This window comes from Equus asinus, chromosome 1 (assembly GCF_041296235.1).
Source record: "Equus asinus isolate D_3611 breed Donkey chromosome 1, EquAss-T2T_v2, whole genome shotgun sequence".
In the NCBI taxonomy this organism is placed as follows: domain Eukaryota; kingdom Metazoa; phylum Chordata; class Mammalia; order Perissodactyla; family Equidae; genus Equus; species Equus asinus.
The window spans coordinates 144,516,135-144,543,744 of record NC_091790.1 but is presented as its reverse complement, the minus strand read 5'-3'; the positions used below and the strand labels follow the sequence as shown (position 1 = coordinate 144,543,744).

The 27,610-nt window shown below is 37.6% G+C and overlaps 1 protein-coding gene across 1 annotated transcript in view; it reads left to right on the top strand.

The window, feature by feature from the left end:
• The window catches only part of THSD7A (thrombospondin type 1 domain containing 7A), a 661,869-nt gene that overhangs the window by 258,816 nt on the left and 375,443 nt on the right, over positions 1 to 27,610 (top strand). The window contains exon 4 of the mRNA XM_014838058.3: positions 4,854 to 5,364. Coding sequence (XP_014693544.3) covers positions 5,196 to 5,364 — 169 coding nt within the window. The 5' untranslated portion in view covers positions 4,854 to 5,195. The remainder of the gene's footprint in view (positions 1 to 4,853; positions 5,365 to 27,610) is intronic.

Sequence of the window (27,610 nt, the reverse complement as noted above, 5' to 3'; positions counted from 1 at the left end):
GGTGGCATGCAAAGAGCCACCACGGAACTTAATGATGCTCGTGTCCCTCTCACCAGTACATTCCTGAAGGCCTTGGTGATTGGTATGCTCTCTGTGTATCCCCTTGAAGGAGCATGATCCTTTCTTGGGTCTTCCTTTTCCTTACGTAATGTATTTATTCCAGCATGTCCCTTCCTTCCCTGTCTGCCTTAGCAAGATTTAGGCCAAATTTAGGCATTTCAAATTCCATCAGTGTCTCTGCAGGCTTCTAGGAATCATCAGTTTGTGCATCCCTTTCAGTCCTTGGCAGAGTGTTGAATTCCGTGTCCTTGGAGTGTTCCCCAAGTTAATAAACTCTCTCTTATCGTGTTTTATATACTGGCCCCTAATCAAATACTCTCAAAATCTGGCCCTGTGAATACTCTCCTGGTTCCTAACAATACATCCTAGCTAATTCTTGCAGTTTCTTTGTTGCGTGGTCCTTTTAATCTCTTAAAGGCCCAGCATATCCTAGACTGAATTAATGCTACAACTTAATCCTAGTTACCAGCCTGCACACCAGCAGAGGAGGTGGGGCAGGCCTTGCAGGGAAGAAGGTATGCCAGCTCTTATATAGGGAGGGGTGGGCTGGCTCCGAAGGCTTTGAGAGTTCAGAGGAGTCTGGGGAACCAAAGACTTTGGGGCATCCACGCAGATGAACTTGTCCTACATGTCAGGTTCCAGGTTTTCCCCAGCGGAACCCTGCTCTTAGTTAACAAACTCGCCTCGGTTGTTCATTCAATCATCTTTGTAGTTGTCAGCTCTTAACTATTCAGTTTACAGTTTGATCTTCAGCTTTTTTCTCCTGCAATGCAGGAGACAGGGGTCTCTTTTTAAGGACTCTTGGCCATCATATTTAGTTTTCAGTTGTTTGTTAAAGGTCCGTACCTTTTAATTATTCCTCTGTAGGAACCTGACACAACTAGTGATTACTAGTCAATTCTACTGCCCTTTGAAAAGGGCATTGTTCCTCTGTATTTTTCAAATGCCTGAATCATTGCATCAGCCAGGTGTTCTCTACAGAAAAATTCTCCCAAGTCACCACTGGGGAATTTTTTTAACAATTGGGGTACTACCTTGTGTCAGGGACTATCGATGCCTCACTTACCACGTAGGATGGGATCCTTATTGTAAGACTCACAGTGAGCCATTCCCAAAACCCTAGAAGGATCTGAAGCAAAATATTGTACATTTTCACCTGATACTCAAAACAAGGAGTCCTGTGAATACTCTCCTGGCTCCTACTGGTACATCCTAGCTAATTCTTATAGCTAATGCTTTGTAGCAAATTGTTATTGTTTCCAAACAGGTTTAGTTTTGAGTACAATGGAGAAACCATAGCATTAATTTTCTTTCTGTAAAACTATTTGAAATTTAGAATCTGTCCTCCCCTCACCACACATAACTACAAACCAGAGAACTAATCATAACCAACCAACCAACAAAACAAAGTAGTTATAAAGAAAAAGGAATTGGAAGGAAAATAGAAGGTGAATATTAGAGTTAGAATTGGGAAAAAAAGTAAAATATGTGGCTACTTCTTACAAAGATAAAAAGGGAAATGTTTTATCTTTTAATAATTTGGTGGGTGTGGTAAGAAGAGAGGAATAGAAAGAAGCCCAAAATTAATTTTGTCTACCGCAAATCTTGGTCAAGTATGACACCTAGAGGCCGCACAAACAGAATTCCTTTGGGTGATTTTTTTTTTATAAGGCAAGATGTATTTATGTAGAGAAAATTATATAAAGGTTTTATTTCAAAATGGACATTCTTAGATACTTCCCTGTATAACACTCTATCAATGAATAACTTCGCGTATATTCCTTCATTTACTTATTGTTTTTAGTCATAAAAACTGATGATATTGAAAGTTGTTTCCTTTCTGTTAAGTAACTGAATTTTTCATGATTAATTTTAAATGCTGGTACTAATCACTACAAGTCACTGTCCATATACCTTATAGCTCATGAGGGTCATGAAGTATCTTTATATGATTATATTCTAATAAAACAGCAAACACGTGTAGACTTCTACACCCCCTCCCTCTCTGGAGTTTGGAAATGATAGCAAAAATAATAAAAACAGATGAAAGGACACCACACGAGAGGTGATAGGTTCAGAATTGTCTCATTTCTAAATATTGAAAAAATATATGCTCTGCATTTTTCATCCATTGGTTTGGAAAACTTTTATAGCCCTGGCTTATTAATACTTGAACAGTTCTTCGTGAAAAATGATAAACGATTTGCTTCATGGCAGGCTGTACAGATGGTCAATTTAATCTGCATCCTTGAGACTTCTCATGACTAAATTTTGACATCATGTCATTAAACATTTGTGTATTATTTATATCATATTCTAGAAAACAAAGATTGCTATGTCATGCTATCTCTTGCCGTTTATCAGTTTTATTGATAGGATTTATCTAATTGGACACTGTAGCTTTCACAAAGGAACATGTATCTGAATATATATATCACTTCTGTCTCCTCAGAGACCCATACATTTTTGTCCTCAAGTGCGATAATGACATTGTTATAGAACAGATATGTGGCAGTGGTGGAGACAAATGTTTCTATGACTTCATTTCTGTAACCTTGTCCAGAGATGTGTTTACTAACTGTGTGTGTGTATGTGTTTGCATGTGACCCTTAAGCCTTGTATCAACTGAAATTAAAAGACGGAAACCAGTTGCTGCTTATTTTCAAACACTGCTGCAGAACATTTACTCTAGTTGCGTATTTTAAATGGCAACAAATTTTGACTTAGAAGTTGTCCCTGGCTCATGTATAATGCTTGAAGTGGTAGCTATAATGTTTAAACTCTTGACCATTTGAGTAATTACTATAAAACCATGGATAAATGGAAAGATCAGAATCTTACATTTTCTTTTGACATTAAACTATTAAGTATAGCACCTGATGGCTTTTCCAAGGGCTAAGTGATTGCACGTTAAATTGTACTAACTTGACTCCTTAGATTCTCGGTCTTCTGTTAATGAATTTCTACTTGGTGAATTGATTCGGACTTCCCAAGAATGCTTAGAATGGGCTGATATTAACAGAGTCCTTCCAGTTAGAAATCCTCCTTGTGCCAGAGTTAGAGGATTTCAGGGTTTGGAGCCCTACCACTAGCTGCGAAACAAAAAGAAACAGGATAGGAAAACACTGCCATTGTAGAGCGGTTTTGCAGAGTTTTCTCTAAGAGGACAGAACCAAGGAAGCCCCAGCTGGTCCTATTTTCTTCTTTGGTGTAACTGCTGAAACAAGTGCTCCTTCAGGGAGCCATACATTAGGTAGGATTGGGCTTCCTTTGTATCCCTTATCAACCTATAATCTTTTGATTGTTGCCTATTTTTCACCCCTGAAGAAATAGTAATCCACTCTAGCTTATCTCTCCTAATCACAGACTCACAGAGCTAGGGCTCTCTGAGCTTTTAATTCCCTCTTAGAGGCCTAACAGAGTGGAAAGTAAACAAAGACAGAATTTGCAACCTTCAACGTTGCTAATTTCCTCTGATGTCAGAATACTTAAACAGGCAGGACCTGGGAATTATTTGATCAAACCTGCTTTTAATCTAATGCATGCAGAAGGGCTGTGTCTGGAATGATCCGCAAAATGACAGGCGTCCCAAGAGAGCTTTATGGAAGGTTTCCTCCTTCAGAAACAGTAGCTGCTTCATTTCGAACTCTTGGGTTGGCTGTGTTGATGGAGTAAATTCACAAAGAGTAGTTTTCCTGCTTTTTACATTTTATTTTATTTGGCCAAATATTACTGACCGGATAAGAATAGTTTTCTTTGGCTTTCTGTTTGCTGAGTTTTCACTTGGCTACATGCCTTGATATTATTTTAGCTTTACTAGGAAATGAATTAATAAAAGGTTATTATTGGGGGAAAGAGAGAAAGGGCAAAGCATTATCCGACTTCACAAACATTCCTCTGTTGCTACTGGTTTAAGAAAGTGAAAACACAAAGAACTAAAGACCCAAACCCATTCGGTTATTTAGATTATGAAAGGCATTTTTCTACAGGAAGAGTGGAGAAATTAGTGCCAGAGATTTTTAAGTGGAGAATTTACTAATTAGGAGATATCCAAATAATGGAAGCAGTTTTCCCTTTAATTTTACTCACTATTGTGTGAATGCTTAAAGGTGGCATATTTTTGATGAGAGAATAAATAAAGGGATAGCACTTTTATATACTTCATATCTGAAATATAATTTTATTAGTTTTTGTAAAATTTTATTCATGTAACTAGATAGCATTGTGAATACTAAATAGTAATGCAGTTTTAAGGGTTATTAAAAGACAATGTGCTTTTGTCACAGTAGATCGATATTGTTCATATTTTTATTGAGAATAGATTAAGTTTAAAAACATTTAAAAAAGTGTTTAAGTGCATTTCAACAGCAAGTAAACATCTCTGCGGTTTAACTATGTTTTTCACATCTGATCATAAATACGTACTGCTCCCACATAAAGTAATTCAGAAGTCACCGCTTAAAAATAAATTATAAACACCGATGCTTTGTGTAAATGTCCACTAAGAATAACATGCCACTAGATCTAGCATTTGACTCCTTGGGTGACGGTGAATTTCAATGCCTGTTATTTGTCATGCTGAAGCCTGTCGGGTGATGATTCTTTTTATTGGTGTATCCTTCCAAACATATTTCATCGCACCATGTGCACGGGAGTTCTTTGGGCGGGTATGTTGGAGCAGCGTGCCCCCTCTCCCCTTCGCTCGCTTCCTTTCTCGCCCTCGCGCTCTCGCCTCCCCCTGCCTCCAGCCCCCTCTCGCTCATTTGGCTCACGCCCCCCTCCTCTCTCTCCAGCTGGCGGCGGGGGCTGCGCTGCCTCCCAGACCTCGAGGACCTGCTCAGTCAGCTGGGGCCCCCTGCGGACGGCTGCCTCCCTCGCCGCTAGGACCTGCCACTCTGCGCGGAATGGCAGCCGCAGCAGCATCTCCGCCAGCGGCGGCAGCGGCGGCAGCCACGGCCACCGCGGACGCTATTGTTCCCTGGTGTTAAACGCGCTTTCCCTTCTTTTCATCTGAAACGAACAATAGCAGGGAAGAGCTTTGCTTTCTGAACTCCTTGGGAAGACGTTCCGAGGGCGAAGAAAAATTCCCTGTCGACCGCGTTCCGGATCTGGACCCTGGAGCGGCTGCGGGCGGCATGGGGCTGCAAGCGAGGCGCTCGGCGTCCGGGAGCCCAGGGGCTGCGGGGCCGCGCAGGGGCGTCCTGCAGCTGCTGCCGCTGCTGCCGCTGCTGCTGCGCCCGGGCGCCTGCGGGGCTGCGGCTCCGGGCCAGGCTGAGGCCCCCACCCTCTATCTGTGGAAGACCGGTAAGTGGGACGGAGTTCCCCCTTCTTCCCATCTTCACATCTAGGTCCACGCTGCTAAGCTGCTGGGCTTCAGGAGGGACCCCTGTGCTTCTTGATGGTCCGGGTGTGTTGGGGTCCTAAGGTAAAAAGTATGATTCCTAGGAAGCAAATGAGGTCATGTCCGATGCTTTTGGGAAAGAAAAACATAACAACTAAGAGACTTTATGAGTCACTGGAATGATATTTCTCTCGCGGTTCTGTAGTTAATGAGGACAACCAACTGCACTTTCATAGTGAAGTGCAATATTTTTAACCTCTGGATTCTCATTGAACTAGGAGTTTCTTAAATATATTTCTAGCAGAGAACAGGCAAACAGTTTAGCACCGGTCTTTATTTTGTCTTTAGGCAATTTGCTCAGTGCCGTGGTATATATGCCTAGAGAGTTGAATTTAAGTATAGCTTTGTGGTATGTGGGACACGTGGAAACAAGCCAAGTGAGGGCAGTTCTAACAGTTCAAGGCAAATGGAGCTCCAGTGAGCTCCCTGAGACTGTGTAAAGCTCAATTCTTAATGAGTGAATTGCGGGATTTTTTGAAGTGTACAATTTTTAAGGATGTTTGAGATTAAACTTTTCCTGCCTTGCTTTGTTTTCAACCAACCAACAAAAGCAGCCGCTAATTGTCCCTTAGAGCCTCCTGGCAAAGTGCTGACTAGAGGTCCTAGTGGGGCAGTGACAGGCAGGCAAACAATACCAAGTGAGGAATTGCCACCCCCTCTCCAGCGGCCTTTCTCCTCTGAAGGACACTGGGAAATCTTCAGCGGACTTGAAACTTCACATGTTTATAGCAATAAAGTGGGAATCATTATTCCTATTGCTTAGAGCCAGGGATAAATTGAGAGTTTCTTGGCAATGCCTACATTAAGATAAGGATGCAGTAGAAAGGAGGGAAAGTACATATTGGTCATGGAATCGCAAACAAGTTACGGAGAGTGGGTCTCTTTCCCGGCTTCACCTGTCTTGTAGCCCCCTGCTGCACAGACAGATCAGTCGACTCTACAATTACACTGATAACCCGAATTTTTAAGGAAGTTGTATCAATCCAGTAACTTAATGAGGAGATCGAACAGAAATTTATTTAAAGCCAAAGTACATAATTTGCCTCAGAATGTTGCATGAAATAACACACACATGTTTGGAAAAGCTATTTGGACGTTAGTGTTAGTGATTGCTAACATCTGCAATTTACAGATCAGTTGATGAGTAGACACAGATGAAATCAAATTAATTTAAAACAAGGAGTTGAAGATCTTCTGTAATTTAGCTAAAGCCACGGTTTTACTTTGCAAAAGCTCAGTCATAACAATAAACACTAATCAAACTATAATTTACCATTAAATGGTATTATTTGGATGCTTGGAAAGAACTTCTCAGGTAAGTAAGTGTTAGACAAAATAGAACTTGCCTGGTTGAAATTTGTACAGTTAAAGTAATAAAAAGCCAAGCAGTAATTCAGATTGAAGAAGAGTCTAGGCACCATTCACTGTGCAGCATCTGAGGTGCCAATATATGTCAACATAAATGTCATGGTGGGAACACAAGCCAATAAACAGTTTAAAATAGTGGAAAACTCCCAGGAGCAAGGATGTGGAGACCTTGGTTCCAGTGCCCGTTCCAGCTCTTGCTGCCTATGGGAATGTTGGCAGTTCGCTTAACTTTTGACCCATAGTTTTCTCAGTTGCATATAAATGTGGTGATACCTTATTCTGACTGTTGATAGTGTTATGAAGATCGAATGAATGAGCTATGAGAAAGTAATCTGTAAACTTCAAAGTTATGTGCACGTACAAATATAAGCTAGTATGATGAGGATTATAATGGTCTCTTTTATAGTGATCCTCAGTTTGGTGAAAAAAAGGTGAATTAAACTAGAGAGCAAAATAATGACCTCTTTATTTATTTCCAGAGGGAAAGGAGACTTTACTATATCGCAAAAGGAATTGAGAGTAGGTATCAGGGGAACTAGGGAATATTTAAAGGAAAGGGTTACACTGTAAATGAAAATATAGAGATGACAGAATCATGTGTTCCCCACTTGATGAAAATAAAGGCTCAGACAGTCCAGGATGTCTATTCCAGGGGGATAAGCTTGGTCTTGGTGCAGCATTTTATTGGGAGTCACATTATTGGTGACAGCGTTGATTTAAAGTGAAGTAGTGATAGGTACACTGGATGAGGGGCTGGGACAGGAACTCCATCTGTGTTTATCTCTAATCACTGTATCACATTGGCAGAGTCATTTAATAACTTTGGTTCTTGGTTTTCTATTTTACAATATTTATTGATTAGAAAAGATGATATCTAAAGGCCTTTTCAGCCCTAAAGTGCTTCATATGTATGTACACATATGCATATATGTATACTATAAACATATATATGCATATTACACATATATAGTATATTAACATGTATATCCACATAGTGAATATATATACATAATATGTAAGGTTTATGATACATAATATATAATGTATATTATAGGCAAGGGTAATGTATATTATATGAAAATTTTATTGTCAACTCACAACAAAGAGTTATTGAGAACTCACTGTGTGACTTATATGAAGTCATTGTGGTAGAGGCTGACTAGAATATTGTCATCCTTGTCCTCAAGAGATTCACAATTGAACAGTACTGTAAATGCACAACAATTACAGCATGGCATACCATACTCATGGACAAAACACTATGAAAGCAGAGAGATTGTGTAATTGATAAAGGGAGCAAATAAAATGAAAGACATAACAACATTCCTGGGTCTTGAAAGTACTGCACCTCAAGTCCAGGATGTTTGGTGGGAATGAATGGATTTAATGCCAGTGAGGTGAGATTGTAAGAAAACCTTCAAACTGTGGTAAAGATGTTGAAATTTAACCTATAAGCAGGTGGGAGCCATTGGAAGCTTTGAGCAGAAGATTGGCATATTCTCTGCCCAGAATGAGGAGTGTTGATAGGCTGGGAGGTCAGTAAGGAGAGGGACTGAGAAACAGAGGGGAGCAAAACTAGGACCGTAGAAGTTCTAGTGAAGGGTGAGTAGAGGAGGGCTGGGGATTTTATTGAAGAAGTGTTAGCTCAGGTTTGGAGTGCAGAGGACAGTGTCTGCCAAGGAGGCGAGGAACTAATGCCATCGAGATGTCTATTTTATCTGTACCTAGTTACTTGAGACAGAGGATGTGAAAGAAGGAAGAGCAGATTTTGGGGGATTGGAGAGGAAGAATATCATTTTAAATCAAACATATTGAACTTGAGGTAGCAATAATCTATTCAGATGAACACATCTAATGAGAAAATTAGTGAATGAGTGGATAGTTTAGAAAGAAGAGTTAGGCTTAAGGTGTAGGCTTGGAATTCAATAAATGTATGATATTTCAAGGCATAGTAGTGGGAGAGGTCATTAAAAGAAGAAAAATATTGAAAAGAGGGGCCAGGATACCTCACAGAGACTTTTGAGACTTACAGGGCTACTGTGGGAGGGAAACTAGTGGAAGAGCCTGAGAAAGTGTGATCAGGACAGGTCCAAGGGAAAGGGCAGTAGGTGCGAAGTAGAAGGAGATAGTTTAAGAAGGGGATGGTGGCAAAAAGTATAAAAAATTTCCAAAAGGCTGGAAAGAGATTATGAAATATTTCAGAAAAGGTCAAGTAAAAGGAGGAATTGGTAAGATAATTAACAGTGTTTTGGGAAAGGACGTTTTAAGTAGAGTGGTAGAGGTATAAACTTGATTGAATAATAAACAAGATAGTTGAAAAGGTATAGTATCAATAGAGTCAAATAACCAACTGGTATTTAGGTTTCTCCACTACACTGTTGTTTTTTAACAGAGAAAACCCAAGAATATGAGATATTAAATTTATTAAAATGTAAAAGTTAAATGTTTCAAAAGTTTTGTGTCACAGTCGTTTGAAAGATAACTTGTCTTTATTTGTGTTAAGAATTGAAAAACATATTTCATACACACAGAGTAAAGAACTGATATTATTGGAAGATGAATAATTACTATTAAGTGTTAGTTTTTCAGTTTTTAATATTATAGAATATGGAATGTGGTTGACTTAAGAGTCAGGCAGAAAGTAGTGAAGATATCCTACTTTTATCAACTTCTGTCATAGAGGTATATGTTCAAAAAGGCCTTAATAAAGTAATTAAATTTATTTTTATAATAATGAAATTACATTGAAATCCCAGAAACAGGTACACAGTAGCCATTTTTCAGAATTCAGGTGATGAGGATATTTACAGATGTGAATTTTCTCTCAGGGAAATTACTTCTCACATTAAATGCTTGTTAACTAGTTCATCGAATGCAACACAGTACTCTTAATGGCAATCACAGTGTCCTTTACACATAAAATAATCCCTTGCTTCTTCCATATGAAGCAAAAATGTGTTAGCCTTTTCTTTTTCTTTCATGTACTTGTACTAATATAAAATATTCTGCCATGTATAGGGAAAAATATCAATCCTAATCCTACCATTCGTTAAATAACAAAGGAGAGAGGGATGTCATTCCAGGTAGTAGTAACATGAGGGTGCCATTATCCTAATATAAGTGTTTTACACTTCAGTTGTGCTTGTAATTTGCCTTAATTTGGAATGTGACACAGTTTGCTCATTAAATGGAGGCTAGAGATGGAGCAGAGTAGACCGAATGTGAACATCAATGTCAGTTAATCCAGAGCAACGTGCATCGAAATATTTTATCCATATTACCTATGAAATAATTTCATCTCCATGAATATTTCTTTTTCCGTCTCTAATATGGATAAATAGTATGTATTCTATAGGGGTTTTCTGAGGATTAAATATGGTAACATATGTAATGTACTAGTAGAGTGCTTGATACATATTGGAACTTCAGTAATTGCTAATTCTTACTATTTCTGTTATTCTATTATAGAATACAATGGTTACTTAATTTTCTGACCTTGAGCAAGTCCAGTAATGTGCATTAGCTTTCTCTAAATCATCTTTTTTTTTTTTTTTTGGTAAATGCACTAGAAATTACAAATTGATGCAGAGTGCTAGATATTCTAAAAAATTATAAGGGAGGCAGTATTATGAAATGGAAAGAACATGGACTCTGGGATCAGACTAACTACTGTTTAACTCTTGCCTCTACCTGACTGGCCAGGTTGCTTGAGCTCTCTGATGTTTTCTCCCTTTAGAATGGTGACAGAAGTTCTGAAGTGAGAGGGCGTTTGTGAAGTTTTCACAGGTATTAAATAGAAAGTATCTAGCACAGAGCTCTAAATATGGTAGGCATTCAAAAAATGCTAGTTCTCTACCTGTTCTCTATGTTTTCCTCCACTAAAAATGACATCACTTGCAGGAATTTTACTGATCCAACACATTTATCTGTCTTCTCCAACTAAGAGACACCATCAAAACAAATAAAACAAGTTTAGAAAGAGAAGTTATTTTATTATAGGCTTGTCTTTTTTATTAGTTTGGCACTTACATGTAGACAGCATGGACCAAAGAACCATACAAATATTTGGAGCAGCAAATTCACAATGAATCATATAAATAGAATTTTTTATACTTTATTTTGTGTTGTGTCTCGGGGCTTCTCAAGAATCTGAAATTTCATATTTTTGCAATTGACATTGTCACTGACACCTTCCAAATGAAAAGATTTCACAGTAGAATTGTTTGTGGTTTATGCATTGTTTTGTTTTACGTCTTAGGTGATTTAAAATAAATTTTTAAAAACTAAAATTTATGTCTTGTTTTCCTACCCTTCTTTCTTAGCATACATAGCACAGTTGATGCTCAAAATTCATTAAGAGCTTATTGATTGTTTGGATCAAAAAGTCAAGTGCTCAGGTGCTTTTGTGTAGCTTTAATATCTCAGTGGACTGTGGTCACTCAGCTCACTCCTTATGCAAATTATAGGTGGCTACCTGGTTTGCAAAATGATGGAAGCCCCAGTCAGGACTGAGGTTAACACTGCTATTGAATAGCACACACCCAGACTTTTTTCTGCCTGTTACTTTTATTTAAAGAAGTGGCCTGATGGTGGTGGGATGAGATGCTCACACTCTGATTAGGTTATGGGGAAGTGTGATGTGCTTTGCATACTTTTAGGAGGAAATGAAGACTCTCAACCTCTGATGTAACTTAGAATGGTGGCACTGGGCAGCTGGATCTCTCTGGGAAGGGCAGAGTGGAAGCCTCAGTTTGGCGACTCTGTAGGACAGGCTCCCTTGGAATTACTATGAAGGCACATTAGAGTGGTTCTTATTAAAAGAAGCATTGGGGAAGTGGCATCTGGGAAAATATATCTTTCCTTTCACAAGACCATCATAGAGTGTGAGTTAGAGGTGCCAATGAGTCATAAGATTGAAATTTTTTCTCATTTTCTTTATCAGAACTTTACACTTGACACTTCAGAATGCACTAAAATGGTGAAAAATAAAGGAATTTGCATTTAATCCTTGGGTAACCAAGCAATAAGAAAAATAACATTTAGAGCAAGTGGTATAACAATTACAACATTCTGGGAAAGAGTGGAGGAAACATGGCAGTACTTAAAACAGTGATACCAACAAGTAATCTATCTGTTGCTTCTGATGCATAAGTGGACCTAACCAAATGGATGTCCTTTCATCTTCCAGAAGAACTATTGAGTTAATTGGAGTTTGCATAGTTTACCATGTGAAATCATAATCTTTGGAAGGTCATTTTCGTTGGTTCCATATTATTGTATCAACGTTACACTATGAGAAAAGAAATGAAATAAAGCAGATGGGGAGAAAACACAAATGTGCTCCTTTATATAGACAATAATTTTCAAATGATGCATGTAATAGGGTAATGTTGAGGGGAGTCTGTACTCCAGGAGACACCAGAGAGAGAGGGTCCACAAGAATTTACGGAGTGACATCAGTAAACTCAGGAGAAGCCATGTGTGAGTGTGACTGCTAAAATTTGGGGGAGAAAGTGAGACTTTATAAGAGAGAGCAAGAAGATGAGGAGAGAAAAGAGGAAACAGGCAAATCATCTGCATTCTTTTAAAAAAATATTTTTAATAGGCCTTAATTTGTTAGTAGTTTTTAGGTTTGTAGAAAAATAAGTGGAAAATACAGAATTCCCATATGACCCTCATCCTCCCCCTGTTTCTGCCTGTTATTAACATCTCGCATTAGTGTGGACTTTTGTTACAATTGATGAGCCAATATCAATACATTATTATTAATAAAATCCATAGTTTATATTAAGGCACACTTTAATGTACATTCTATGGTTTTGAACAAATGTATAACAAATTCACCATTCCAGTGTCATACAGAGTAGTTTCACTGTTCTAAAAATCCTCTGTGCTTCACCTGTTCATCTCACCATCCCTCCCTCTCTCCTCCCAAATCCCTAGTAACCACTTACCTTTTTGCCGTCTCCATAGTTTTTCCTTTTCCAGAATGTCAAATACTTGGAATCATACAGTATGTAGCCTTTTCAGATTGGCTTCTTTCAGTCAGTAATGTACATTTAAATTTTCTCCATGTCTTTTTATGGCTTAATAGCTTATTTCTTTTTAACACTAAATAATATTCCGTTGTCTGTATGTACCAGTTTATTTCTCTCTTCACCTGCTGAAGGACATCTTGGTCACTTCCAAGTTTTGGTGATTATGAATTAAGATGCTGTAAACATCCATGTGCAGGTTTTTGTGAGGACGTGTTTTCAGCTCTGTTGGGTAAATATCAAGGAGTGTGATTGCTGGATCATATGGTTAAAAATAGGTTTCGTTTTGTAAGGAACTACCAAACTGTCTTCCAAAGGGACTGTGCTATTTTGTATTCCCACCAGCAATGAATGAGAGTTCCTGTAGCTCCACTTCTTTCCAGTGTTGCCAGTGTTTTGAATTTTAGCTTTTTTATAGGTGTGTAGTTGTGTCTCAGTGTTGTTTTAATTTGCTGTTCCCTAATAGCATATGGTATTGAGCATCATCTTTTCATCTGCTTACTTGTTGTCTGTATGTCTTCTCTGATGAGGGATCTGCATTCTTTTCATCATATGAATAAGAGTAGCATGAGTAGGTGGAACTCTTATGTGACAGAGTTCAAGGTCTCAGTCCGGCCTGTGCTGCACATGCTCTGCTTCTTGTTTCCCTCATGATATGACCCACACTAAAGACAATTGTATTATAAAGAGAAAACGCACATGGAAGTTAAATAAGGAATAAAGAATAAATGGAAATAGGCCTACACTTGGTCTAGTTTGTTCCACCTTGAGGGGAGCACCTTGGGAGAGAGTTTTGGAGTGATGAAGATACCTCGAAATGGAAGAAAATGGTCTGATATATTAAAGGTTAAATTGAGCCTGCAAGCTTGTGAGATTTCCAAGAGCTCTATACACGAGCTGTATCTCTAGCTGACTCTGTTCTGGTTAAGAAATCGTGTAGTTGCCTGTCCACTTTTTCTTGCTCTGGCATGGAAGAAGCCATGGGCTGGCAAAAAGTTGAGGTGCAATTCCCCCGAACCTATGGAAAGCAGTGGAGGTTTACTGTCCTGAACCCCCAGTACGTTGACCTTGGAACTGGGTTGTCAAGGCAGCCTGCTCCTTAGATTGTTCCCATGGACCGTCCCATGGGTACCAAAGCTTGAGCACTCCTAGAATGAGAGCAGTAGAACAATGACACAGCAGTGGATAGTTTGTGTGCATAGAGGTATAAATACAGCACATTACCCAAGTAGCTAACTTAAATTATAGAGAAAGCTCGATGGAAAATGAATTTTCCCAAGAAAATGTATCAGGCACAGGCATTGATTATGTAGTTGGAATAATTTGACTTATGGTATATGGGCAATGCAGGGCTTTCTAATTGTGTCACACAGTGTGGATAAAAAGTTATCCCTTGGATTATTCTAGCAGTAGCAGTAGCAGTACCAGGACACTCTGAGTATTCTAAATAAATGTGTTTGCAAGTATGTTCTATAATGTGCCTGCTAAAGAATGGCATGAGAACACAAATAGTGCTATTTGGGTTGCACTATTTAAAAATTACTTTCATTTTCTCTACCAAAATCAGAGAGTGCAACTGTAAATGTCAGAGGGGTCCTCAGTATTCAGGTGCTTCCTCTTGATAGTGAAAGAGATTAGTTGCAAAGAATTGAACCCATAGCTTGAAGTGAAAGAAGCACTGATTGCTGAGTGCTTAAATAAATATATATTTGTATGCATTTGCATGTGTGTGCAATAGATAAAATGAGATGTTGAAGAACAGACTTTTGAGCCAGAGAGACAGGAATGTTCACCTAATTTTGTAGTTTATTAAGAATATGATTTCTAATCTCTCCATCTCTTGTTCTTCAGCCATACCATAGGTATGATGTTAGTATCTACCTCTCCGGGTTATTTTAAAGATAACTTGGGATAAACCTATAGAGCACTTGGACAGTGCCTGGCACATGTCAGAATTAAGTAAATGTTCTCTCTTACTTGGTGTGAGCCTCGTGTGAACTGCACATGGCTCCTCACTGGGATAGGATCTGTCTGCATCCTTTCCTTCTTCACTTTGATTCTTCTTTCTTCTTGGATCTGCATATGCATCTCCAGCTTCTCTGCATCTGACATACTGTGCTTTCTACCTGCTGTCAGAGCCAACAGCATAGTTGCAAAGCCCTCAGCTTTGCTGTTTGCAGAGTTGTTCAAGGTATAGTTTTTGTGTTTTATTTTTACTTGTGATTGTGCGTATCTTTGCCATACAGGAAATGCTGGAGGTGTGACTCCTTAAGTAGGACTGTGCGTTCCAAAATCCCTTTGTGTGGAAACACCTAAGAATATTCTTGGCAAGACTTTCCTGGTCTGTGATGCTGTGAGTGAAAGGGTGTAGAAAGCGTACAGTGAATGCTGAGGCTTCCTTTCTCAGAGTCCTCTTTCTTCTCCTAAAGTACATTTCCTCTCTCTCATGTATGTAAGTATCCTACTTACATTTTTCAATATATGTGGTTCAGAATCCTCTGAAGGAAACTAAAATATTTCTCAACTTGGAAGAGAGAGTTATTCAACTGTTTCATGCCCATTACAACCTGTTTGTCTGTTCGTTCTCTAAAATTTATGTAGCATTTGTAAGCTTATGATAGAATTATAACAATAGTTTAATGCACCGCTACGTGCATCCTCACATACATATACATACATTCCTAGATGCATAAACACATATACATGCACATGCAAATAGCATAATTTATGGCTAAATTACTACACAGGATTTTGTAATTTATCTGGTATTGTGGAAATTATTATACCTCCTCAGATGTGTTTTATATATGATATCTATAGTAGTGATTTTTTAAAATGTATGCAATTATGAATACTTCTCACTAAAATATTATACAAAATTTATGTTAAAATTTTATTTTAGAAAATTTTATGCCAAGCTTTATGTTCATTGAGAACGTGCTCATATAAAAGATCTTATTATACATGTCCTTGCATTACCTCCCACTAACTTTTAGCTTTTATTTTAAGATCCTTTTATGTCTAACCATCTTCCTGTGTTTGCCCCTCTGGTGCCTGAACAATGTCTTCAAATTGCAGTGCTTGCACAAATTTCCAAGAAGTCTTTTTCTTCTAATAGGATCTGTCTGCCAGCACATCCATGAACATCATTTATATAAAATGTTACTTGTAAATAGTTTACATTGATTATGATATTATTGAGGCAGTACTGGTAAGAACCAGGTGGAATAATATGGATTAACTATTGTTTTTTTACATATGTATGTGTGTAATATATACATTGTATATAATGTGTTTTTTTTCCTGTAGGAAATATAGTTCATTCAGAGCCACTACATTTCACAACTTCGGGGACTTCAGTCACAGTCAGAATTGGGTGACCTTTTTCTTCATCAGTTTGTTTCAGTCAGGTCCAATTAAGTAAAACTGGCAGGCGCCTGGTGACTGTTTTGTGCCAAGCTCTGTGCTAGGTGCTGGGGAGCAAACATGGATTGCACATGGACCCGTCCCTGCTGAAGCTCCCTGTCATGTGTAAATGAGTAATTTGACTTACTTCAAAAATAGAAGTGTATGTAAATATATATATGTGTGTATATACACACGTATATAAAAACAAAGAAAAGAGTGGTCATTATCTTGAAGAATGAGGCCAGGAAGATTTCATAAAACACAAGTTTGATTAGGTAGTGCTAATTAAACGTAGTTATTTCAATAGCAGAGTATCCTTTCAGGTTTATACATAAGGGTGATTTAATATTTTATTTTTCCTCTGCAGTTTTCAGTAGACCAACGTTAAAATGAATAAACCTTAAATCTGTGTAGTATTTCTCTGGTGGCATCAGTGACAGAAAATACAAAGAAGTGAAGTGGTCCAGGCATGCTATAAAGGCTGGTGTACTTACTCTTCTTTGTATGGATTTGATTAATTAAAGAAGCAACACAACTTCTTTTCTCTGCTGCCAGTCTGTCATTTGCCATCATTTAGAGATGGGGTTCAGTCTTTTAAAAATCTCATAAGGGACGACACTATTGACCAAATACAATATCAAATGAGCCAAAGTTGGATCATGGGGTCCTAGTTTACAACCTTTGCCTTTGGCAATCATATCAGTTCTTTAAAAATCTGAAGCTTAAATTTCGAGGTGTAAAACATATTTAAAACATGCTTTCTAAAGTTTTGAAGAATGACTGCATGAGAATATATGGAACACAAAATCAAGTTACGAGTCTGAAGAGTCCTGTTTCCAGCCATCATCAACATTTCCCTCCCCTTCTCTACACGCCGTGCTCCATTAGTTCACATTAGTTCTGTGGCCCTGTGGAATGAGAGGAGCCAGCAGGAACAAGGCATCTGCTGCCCTGAGCTGGTGCATATAATCACAGAAATGCAGCAAAGATCACAAGCTTCACTCGCCCTATAAAACAGCTTCTTCTGACAGTTTGCGTGGTGACTACATATCTCTAATGGGAGAGTCATCAAAATAGATTTGGATTTATGGAAGCAAATAATTCATAAGGAAAGCTTTGACTGCTTCTAAGATACATTTCTCTCCCTGTCTCTTACTGCAAGATTTAATGTAACTTCTTCAGTTCTCTTGGCTTGTTTTATAAGAGAACTGGCTTTGAATTGCTTCAGCTGTGAAAATTCTACAAGAAGAGAATAAATATTACAGAGGAGACGAGGTAGTCTTTCAACCTTGGTTGATCAAGCAACTGAAGCACCATGAACATCACGACATCCCAGATCATGATGAAAGCTTTCAGAGCTTTCAAGATCATTCTTCTCGAACTAATTCTCTATCTTGACAGAATCATCTAAAAGCTAACTTAATTGGATTATTTAATGAAAAATGTGAAAATTAGATGAATCTTCTTTGTTGGCTGTATGCTGAATATTGGAATTGCTATCACAGAGCCATTTTTTAACAGGTTTATTGGATATAATTCACATACCATGCAATTCACCCATTTAAAGTGTACAATTGGTGGTTTTTGTTATATTCACAGAGTTGTGTATCCAACACCACAATCAATTTTAGAACATTTTTATTAGCCCAAAAAAGAAATCCTAGGGGCTGGCCCAGTGGCGCAGTGGTTAAGTTCACATGTCCCACTTTGGTGGTCCAGGGTTCACTGGTTTGGATCCCTGGTGCAGACCTCTGCACCGCTTGTCAAGCCATGCAGTGGCAGGTGTCCCACATATAAAAAAAATAAGTAGAGGAAGATGGGCATGGATGTTAGCTCAGGGCAAGTCTTCCTCAGCAAAAAAGAGGAGGACTGGCAGCAGATGTTGGCTCAGGGTTAATCTTCCTCAAAAAAAAAATATCCTATACCCCTTGGCAAATCACCCCCAAACTCCATTCTTCTCTGTCAGGCCCAGCCCTAGACAAATGCTAACCTGCTTTCTGTCTCTATAGATTTGCCTATTCTGGACATTTCATAAAAATGGAATCATAGTTTATTTGGTCTTTTGTGACTGGATTCTTTTCCTTAGCATGTTTTCGCGGTTCATCCATGTGGTAGCTTGTGTCAGTATTTCATTTTGTTTTATTGCTGAATAATAATCCACTGTATGGATATACCACATTTTATTTATCCTTCTACTTTTTGGCTATAATGTATAATGCTGCTATGAATGTTTGTATACAAGTTTTTGTGTGGACATATATTTTCATTTCTCTTGAATATATACATACAAGTGGAATTTCAGAGTCTTATGGTAACTCTACGTTTAATCACTTGAGGAACTGCCAGACTCTTTGAACCAGATTTTTTTAAACTCAGCACAGCACAGTATACATTATGTTTTCCAGGAATTTCAGTTATGATATAATTATCATTTGAGAAAATACATTAAAGTTCCAACAAAGATATTGTGTAATTAGAAGATAAGTAGTTAGAAAATATAGGAAAGTGCTTTAGGGGACCTAGTTCATAAGAATAAAAGCACATTTAGGGGGAAAATCTGCTGAAGTAATCATGAGGAAACTTGACAGGATGCTTGCAAGAAGCTCCTTTTGGGTTTTAATCTGATCATATAGTGAAAACTTCCATAAAGAAAAAAATAAAGTAGCTGAGAAGAGAGAGCTGTGGTGACTTAAAGAGAGGATGACTTTATCACGTGTATTTAAAATGTGCAGAGACATCCAAGTGATACTAAGGAAAAATTTAAATGTTAATGCATTTTAGAAGTTTCCCATTTGGTTTTTACAGCTTGGTGGATGTAATAACAATACCTGCTTCTGCTCTCGTGGTCCTCTGCGATTCTCCAAGCACTCGCGTGCTCATGTTCTTTTACTAAATTCTCACAATGTCTTCATTAATATAAGGCGAGAAGTAAGGCCTTCTTCCTTTAAAGAAAGAGTAAACTCAGGTACCTGAGGTCAAGCGAGTCGACTCTTTCCACACTCAGTGTAAGACTAGCAGCCAGGACAAATATCTTGGTGTCTTTTATATTATGACATACACAAAAATAAGAATTTTATACAAAAAACTTTAAAATATACTCTTAGTATTTTAATTGAAGAGGCCAAAGTCAGAGGAAATATTCTTTGGTTGTATGAAGAGTAACTTGTATGATATAAATAATAGGCAATAACAGATAATTAGTTTTAATACTTTCAGACAAGCATAGGGAGATACAGTAAAGGATTACAGATTTGTGTTTTGATAAATATTTAGACTATTTGGTATCTTGACTGAGCTTTTGACAATGTTCTTGAGATTTTAACTTTTACTCTCATAGCTTTCTTCAATTTTGTAACATAGAGTAATATACTTTATTTAAACAATTCATTACCCTATAACCAAATATAACCATATTCTAGTATTGGTCCACGATTCAATGAATCTTAACATTGTAAAGTATAAAATGCCACTTCAAGTCATAACTCAATATTTAGTTTCAGTATGTTGACATTATCCTTTTCTGTTCCTTTTTAAAAAAAGTGTTATATAGATTTAAACTGTGGATTTTCTTGACAGTATAACACAGGAGTTTATACTGAACATGATACAATAAAACATCCTAAATCCTTCTTTACATCTCCTGAAATGCTCCACAGATACACTCGCACACACTTGCACATCATCTCCTGTAGCTCTCCTATATGGGCTCATGTTTCTTTCACTCTCTCAAAGTTTTCTTTACTACTTAGCTCTTCCTTTCCCTTCCCTCCCACCTTCCATGTCTGACCATCTGTGTTGTGTTTTGGTCAACATTGCAGTCTACTTTTAATTTCAGAGAATCATTTTCTAAGTATATAAACTGATAAAATTTCTTGGATGGGAACATTAGCGACAATAGAAATGCTGACTTTTGCTGTGTCCTGTACAGGGAGACTTGCATTCCAGCTGTGGTTTTCCTCTTCTTTTCTTCCCTGAAAGAGACAAAGTGAAAACCTGCCACATCATTCTATGTGTCCGCAGGCAGCTAAACTGTGATATATTCAGTGTAGACTGCTGTATGGGATACAGCTGTGGAATGAGCTAGAATTTATTATTGAAAGTAAAAGAACTAGTGTAAATTTATTCAAATGAAATCCTTTGCAAACATTATAGTAAATAGGCTTTGGAAACATTCTCATTCTGTCTCTTGTATTTTAAAAATGACTTTCTGAAGATACTATATATCTTAGGGCTTGTGATGAAAGACATGAAAATTAGGACTGTCAGTATTTAGGGATTTATGTGGTAGGTTTATCCTCCCGCTAGTGTGATAGGATTTTTAATTTGAATTCAGATCGGTGCTTGTCTCTTCCTAAATATTGGGCCAATATCAGAAGTTCCTCTTGACAAAGTGCATGACTGGCTACTCCTAAATGCATCCTGAGCACGTTGTAGAAGCCTTTTACTCTTTAAGTATCAAATATACTACCAAATAGCAGTTTTACCTGTGAGGAAAACTTGGAGTATTCTTTCCAAGTTTGAAGGTCTTTACAAAACTTTTGTACAGTGCATGTCCTTATTTTAAGTTGTTTTGTGTGGGCATTTGATAATTCTCTTGGTTAATGTGCACAGGAAATTTGGTTTCTTAAAGTGTGCTTAATGGACAGAAGAGACATTAAGCACAAATCACCAAATTTTAAAATGTTTAAGCCAATGTATTTAACTCTAGCATCATACTGCACATAATTTAATCTGTAGTTTATCATGGTGGATAAATGTTTTCAGAGTGTTGGAGTACACCAGAGTCTTCATTATAAACACAACTTTATTGCTGTAATAGAACTGTGAGGGAGTTCTGTGAGAAATTTTTAGTTGGATGCTGAATTAAACCATATTTGAGGAGTCTTTTAGTCTTTCTCATTTTAATTGTGTACTTGGAAGGCCTATGTAAAAGTATTTGTATTTTTCTGAATGATTTTCTACATACAGAAATATACAGAGACCCGTATCATCCTGCTCACATCCACACCTTTGAGAGTTGCAATTAAACCATTCTTGGGCTGTACTGATATCTTCAGGGGTTTTGCCTATGTGTACATGTATTTGTATTTATCTTATTTCTTGCATCATGTTAATGCATCTAGAATGGAAAGATACATTTGAGGTGAAGAAAAAATGTTTGCTACTTCATCTTTCCAGCAAAGCTATTCTCTTCTCTTCCTTGTTTTAATCTATTGTAAACATACCAGTGATATCAGCAAAGGGAGTGGTACCCTCTGAGCCCCTTCATTTATTGCACAAACATTTTACTGAACTCTGGGCTAGATCCTCTTCCAGCTAAGGGGAAATACAGACACATATGACTGATGAACTCATATCTTTGAAGGAGATGCAGGCACATAACAACCATAAATCAGTGTAAGTGGGGCTATGGATGAGGCATGTTTGAAGTGCCCTAAGGACACTGGACAGGGAGTGATCAATTCGTCTGGGCTGGGGAAGGACAAGGAGCAGGAAAGCCCTGCCAGAGGTGTTGGCAGTTGTGATGGGCTTGAAAGGATGAGTACAAACCTGAGAGATGACGGATGCACATGGTAAAGGCACAGAGGTGTGAATTAGCAATCTAAAGGGCTTTCATGGTCTGGATAGCTCTCTCTGTACAATGAACCCTGCAGCAACTCTCTATTGGTGTCCTCAACAACCTTAATGATTCTTCTCAGTTTTACTTCTTCTCCTCCTTCCTAAACCTGCCAGCTTTAAGCAACAGCTACAGTTTCTACCTGGTTTCTACTTCCTTGTTCAGTCTATTGTACTGCTTTCATGGAATTGTCTGCTTGAGTTCCAGATTCTGACTTTATTCCTGCCCCATTACTCTTCCACATTCCTCAGTTTTATGTTGTTTAACTAAATGTTAATTTAATTTGACCTCCTTGTCAAGCCTACTATTCCAGAACCCCCGACTTCAACCTGACCCCAGAAATATCAAATGACTAAAACTAGGTGTTGGATACAACTTACGGCTATATTTACCTTGAACCACGTATCACATCATTTATCCTTTGGTACCCATGACACCCATTTTGGGGCTTTAGCGGAAAAACCAATTAAAATTTGCATATGAGAAATATGTTGTTAGTATCTCCTTTAGACCCAGGAATTAAGCAAGTAAGCAAGTTCCAGATTTACTTAAAATAGTTCATTCAAATTTAAAAAATAGCTTTGTCCTACTTGACGATATAATGTGGCTTACTGTAATTTTTAGCATGGTTAATTCTCGTCACTCCTCTTCATAGAAAATGTAATTTGATACATTTATAAGGCTGTGATGACAAAGCTGTGAAATCCTCCTACAAAAAGTGAGCTATGGTTTTCTTTACACTCATAGGCAAGCACACAGAAAGGGAAGGACAGTTATGAGTAGTAAAATGTAATGTCTTTGAAGTTCCTGGCACATAAGCAACCGACAAGCATAGCTACAAGAGGTGAAGATTACGGAATCCAAAAATTGGCCTCCTGTCAAGGCTCAGCTCAAACACCACTTCCTCCATGAAGCTTTTGTGATCTTCCTCCCTGACTCGTCTTAGCACTTTAATGACCATGCTTGATTTCCTTGTCTTTGTGCCTGTGTGTGTAATATGTGCCTCCACTGAAGTATCTATAGTGACTTGTTTGTCTTTTATTGTTAATATGTCCTTACTAGTAAAATGAGGACTCCTTTAGGCAGGGGCTCTGTTAGTCATCTTTGTTCCTCAGCATCTGTTGCATGCTTGGTGTCAATACATGGTTAATGACTGAATAAATTACTGAATCTTATTTCACATTACATAATGTATATCAAATTTTTTTTACTTTGTAACGTTCATGATAATTTTCTTATTTTATATAACGTCCTTAGAAAATTTGGTACCTTTTAATAGAGTATATTTTCTATTATATAATACTGGCCATTTAGGTTGTTTCCTTTTTTATTATAGAAAAGATGTTGTAAATTATATTCTTACAGTATATCTTTTTGCACATCCCTGAGTATTTCTTTATGATGCATTCCTAGAAAGGCAGTTACTCAGTTACAGGGATGAACATTTTTAAGATTCTGATGCACCTTATCAAATTATTACACCTACTAGTAGGGAATGCAGATGTCTATTCCACATGACCACAACTGGGTATAAAGGTTTAAAAACTTATGCTGATGTGTCAAATCTCAGGTCCTCTATCAATATTATTAATTTTTTGTTATAACTTTTAAATATGGTTAAAATATATTTTTCCATTTTGGTATGTAGATTTTGCTTGTTTGTTTCTTTCTAAACTTTCCCAAAGAGGATGGATCTGGGGTCTGGAGGTGCACCGACCTGGCATAATCAGAACAGCTCAGGAGGGAGAATGGGAGTTCTGTGGAACTGTGTATGGATCGATGGGGAGATAGGAGGGGAGCAGTGAGAGGCCCTCTGGGGTCCTTGGGATAGGACAACAAAGGAGCATGTAGAAGACAGTGTGGGGTGGGTATCAATATTGCGCTGACGGTGTCTTGTTCATTGGCCAGCACTCATTTTGGTATACTTCATTTAGAATTATTGATCCTAGTTGAGATCTGGGAAAATAGGCTTGAAGAGTTAGCTTTGCAGGGGACTAACTTTTCCTTTTTGGCAAAAAAAAAAAAAAAAAATGAAATCAAGCTTATGTATTGTAGTTGTAGTGAAACGTTCCTTGATTTAAAACTCATGTCAGGTGATCTTTTACAGAGAGTGAACTGCTCATACCAAGCCTTAGGTGTTATAAATCTTTTCCTGAAAAATAAAAAGCATACTGCATTAATTCCAGGCATAAAATAATGCTATGAATAATTTAAGTCACATTTAAAAGGGTTTATTCAAAATAAGTTTTGGTTCAGATGGGGCTAAAAATTGCAAAATTTAATGCTATTCCAATTTCATTTATAGTTATATACATTTTCAAATGAAAAAGATGATAAAATCAATAACTTGCCATATACTTTTACCTTCTTTTATTCTTTCCATATCATCTATATATGTAAGCAAGCAGACTTTTACTTGATTAAAAATATAGTCAATAGTTATGGTCCCTCTTGATACCCAAAATAAGTAGTATGTGGGAATGCCTTTCTCTCACACACTTACTTCAGGCTGTTATCTTGACCAGTAGCTAATTACTAGTTTGAAATATTTATGCAGATAAGTTCCTGCCTCCATCTTGCCCAGGCCCACACCCTCACATCTCTTAGTACCAGGCTTGTGTCATTGTGGCATCTACTCATATGGCCACAGCCAATTATTATGTGTAATTTAGAAGGCCTGAGGATGTAGCAGACAGATTCTACATGTCTTCCATAGAAAAAATGCAAAAGATACACCTAGAAACATTATTTTTATTAAAACGCTTCTGAGTGAAAAGGCAGTTAGTAGTGGTCACTAGGGTCTATGTCATATCAGCATAAAACCTTAAAGAAAACAAATTAGAAGCCCCTGAAAGGAGGTGTGCTTATGTGTCTGTTTAAGCAAGAGAATGAGAGTGAGAGCAAGAGCAAGAGAGACAGAGAGAATGAGAGAATGAGAGAGAGAGGCGGGGGAGAGAGAGGAGGGGAGATAAATTAATTTCATCTGTAATAATGCTGTATTAATATTTTGTGCAGGTGAGGAATTTTGCTGGAGGTCTTAGATTAGCAGTGGAAGGGAGACATAAAGATCCAAGGGTATTGGATGGGAAAAGTAAAAAGCTTAAGACACAAATACATAGCAGAGAGGAGAGAGCTTGGGTGCTGGTGCCTGCATTCTCCCAGCTGTGTACCGGGCACCCTCCTCCACCAGCTCTCCAAGCACCACCCAGACCCCATGAGCCATTCCTGCTTACTTACCCTCAGGTTCTGAACAATGCTCTGTTCATCTGAAATCACCAATAATGAGTTGATCATCTAAGAACTGTTGGGGCAAAACATAGAACTGTTTTAATGCACGACCATTTTTCACACAAGAAGCTCCACCATACTTCTGCCTTTTTATTTATTTTTCAAAAAATGATTATATACCAGGGGCTGGCCCCGTGGCCGAGTGGTTAAGTTCGCGCGCTCTGCTGCAGGCAGCCCAGTGTTTCGTTGGTTCGAATCCTGGGCGCGGACATGGCACTGCTCGTCAGACCACCCTGAGGCAGCGTCCCACATGCCACAACTAGAAGAACCCACAACGAAGAATATACAACTATGTACCAGGGGGCTTTGGGGAGAAAAAGGAAATAATAAAATCTTTAAAAAAAAAAATGATTATATACCAACAACCATTTCTAAACTCTGGACTTAAATTGAAGTCCTCTATTTATAAATCTAATATATTTCCTTTCTACCATTTCTTTGGGAAGATGTACTATATAGTCTATGTTCCAGAAGTTCTATTGAGTGCAAAAGCACATTGAGTGTTTTAATTCCTGGTGATTTACTTTTCTTTTGAAGAAGAAGAAGATTAGCCCTGAGCTAACATCTGCCTCCAGTCCTCCTCTTTTTGCTGAGGAAGACTGGCCCTGAGCTAACATCAGTGCCCATTTTCCTCTATTTTATATGTGGGATGCCTACCAGAGCATGGCTTGACAAGCAGTGTGTAGGTCTGCACCAGGGACCCAAACTGGCAAACCACTGGCTTCTGAAGCAGAACGTGTGAACTTAACTGCTGTGCCACCGGCCTGGCTCCCCAGTGATTTACTTTTAATAAAATGTTAAATTTTGGTGTAATGTACCTTTTGAAATTAATTTATGGAGTTATTTCTATTTATATATATTTTATTTTTCCTGAAATAAAAAGATATATTTGTGGAATTTATTGCACAAATTAAAGTTTGAACTTAATTAAAAATAAATGTTTTAAAAATGTGAAGTAGGGCTCCAGTTGCAGACCTGTAGAGTGCTTGTTAACACTGTGAGAAAGACACATGTGAATATTCATCTGATCAGAGAGTGTTAAATAAATTCTCTTTTGCTTACAAAAATTAAATGTGCTTTAGCTATCACAGAAAAAACCTAAAATGATAAGTGTTTTAGGTCAGAAAAGTGTGACAGTTAGAACTGCTTTTGATTTTTGAATGAAGGTCAAAATAAAAATAAAGAATCAATCACTGAATAGTTTGTCATTTTGTGCTTGCAAACATCTAAAATCATCCAGTAAGGCAAATATAGTTCATATTATCCTTTCACAAATAAATTATCTATTAGTTACAGTCAGAACAAGTGAAATTGTAGGGACTGTATATGATGTAAGTGCGTTATATTTTAAAAATAGTGATACATAAATGATGCCGAATGTGAGCAGATTATAACCACTTCTGAATAAAATAATTGTCATTTTGATATTTCAAATTGTTTAAGATTGCATATGATTGTAAATTTGTCTTAAAGTTGAAATCACTATGATTTCTTTTACATTTTAAGTAAGTTACTAGCTGACATTTTCAAACCATATAATCAGATGTTAATAAAAGTTATCAAATATTTTCATCTGTGTATGATATCAGGAAATTATGTTCTCTAAAGAAGCTTTAGAGAGTTGTTAAAAGATTTCCATAATTAGAATATTACTTACAATATAAAGATCACTAAAAGTCTTGGAGATTTTTATTTATATATTTTTGTCTGCATTAATAAGATAGAGAATTGTAGCCACAAGTGAAATACCAAGGGTATATACTTTTATTGAGTAAATGAAGGTAATGTCATATTGTCACATTATGGTGCTTCTTTGATAGGTGCTATCAATAATAAATACAGCATAATGTTTCAATTAGTACTTTGATGACTGTGAGATCAATCAGTGGGATATAGAAAAGAGACAGTCTCCATTTCCTTTAAATCCCTTTTGGAATGAGAAGAAATATAAATATATTATCACAGTGTGAACATGAATGGAGAAGGCTTCAGTAGTAAATAAGAGGAGGAAGTCTGGGTATATGGGCCAAAGATTAGGAGACTTGAGGACATGAATAGAAATACAGGAGGGTAGTAGACTAAGTCGTGACTAAAAGATAGTCCTTGCCATAATTAGAGCCCTCAGCAGGGAGCCAATGTGGGGTTTCAATGCTCTACCCAATTCCCGAAATTGGGGGAAAATATCAGGGCTTGAGGATAGTGAACAAGGAAAAACATCCATTACCAGAATTAATGCTGACTCTTTGTGGAGTCGCCAAATGTGTGTAGATCCTCCAATGAGTACTTTCCCACCATCCCTGTCAAATGGTCCTAGAACCAGGGTGGGGTCAGCCCGCAGATGGGAACTGAGAGGCCCCAGGTGTGGGAACTGAGCAGTACCAGGCTGCTCATTAAGTCAACAATGGAAGTGTTTAAAATTCAGTCACAATATTT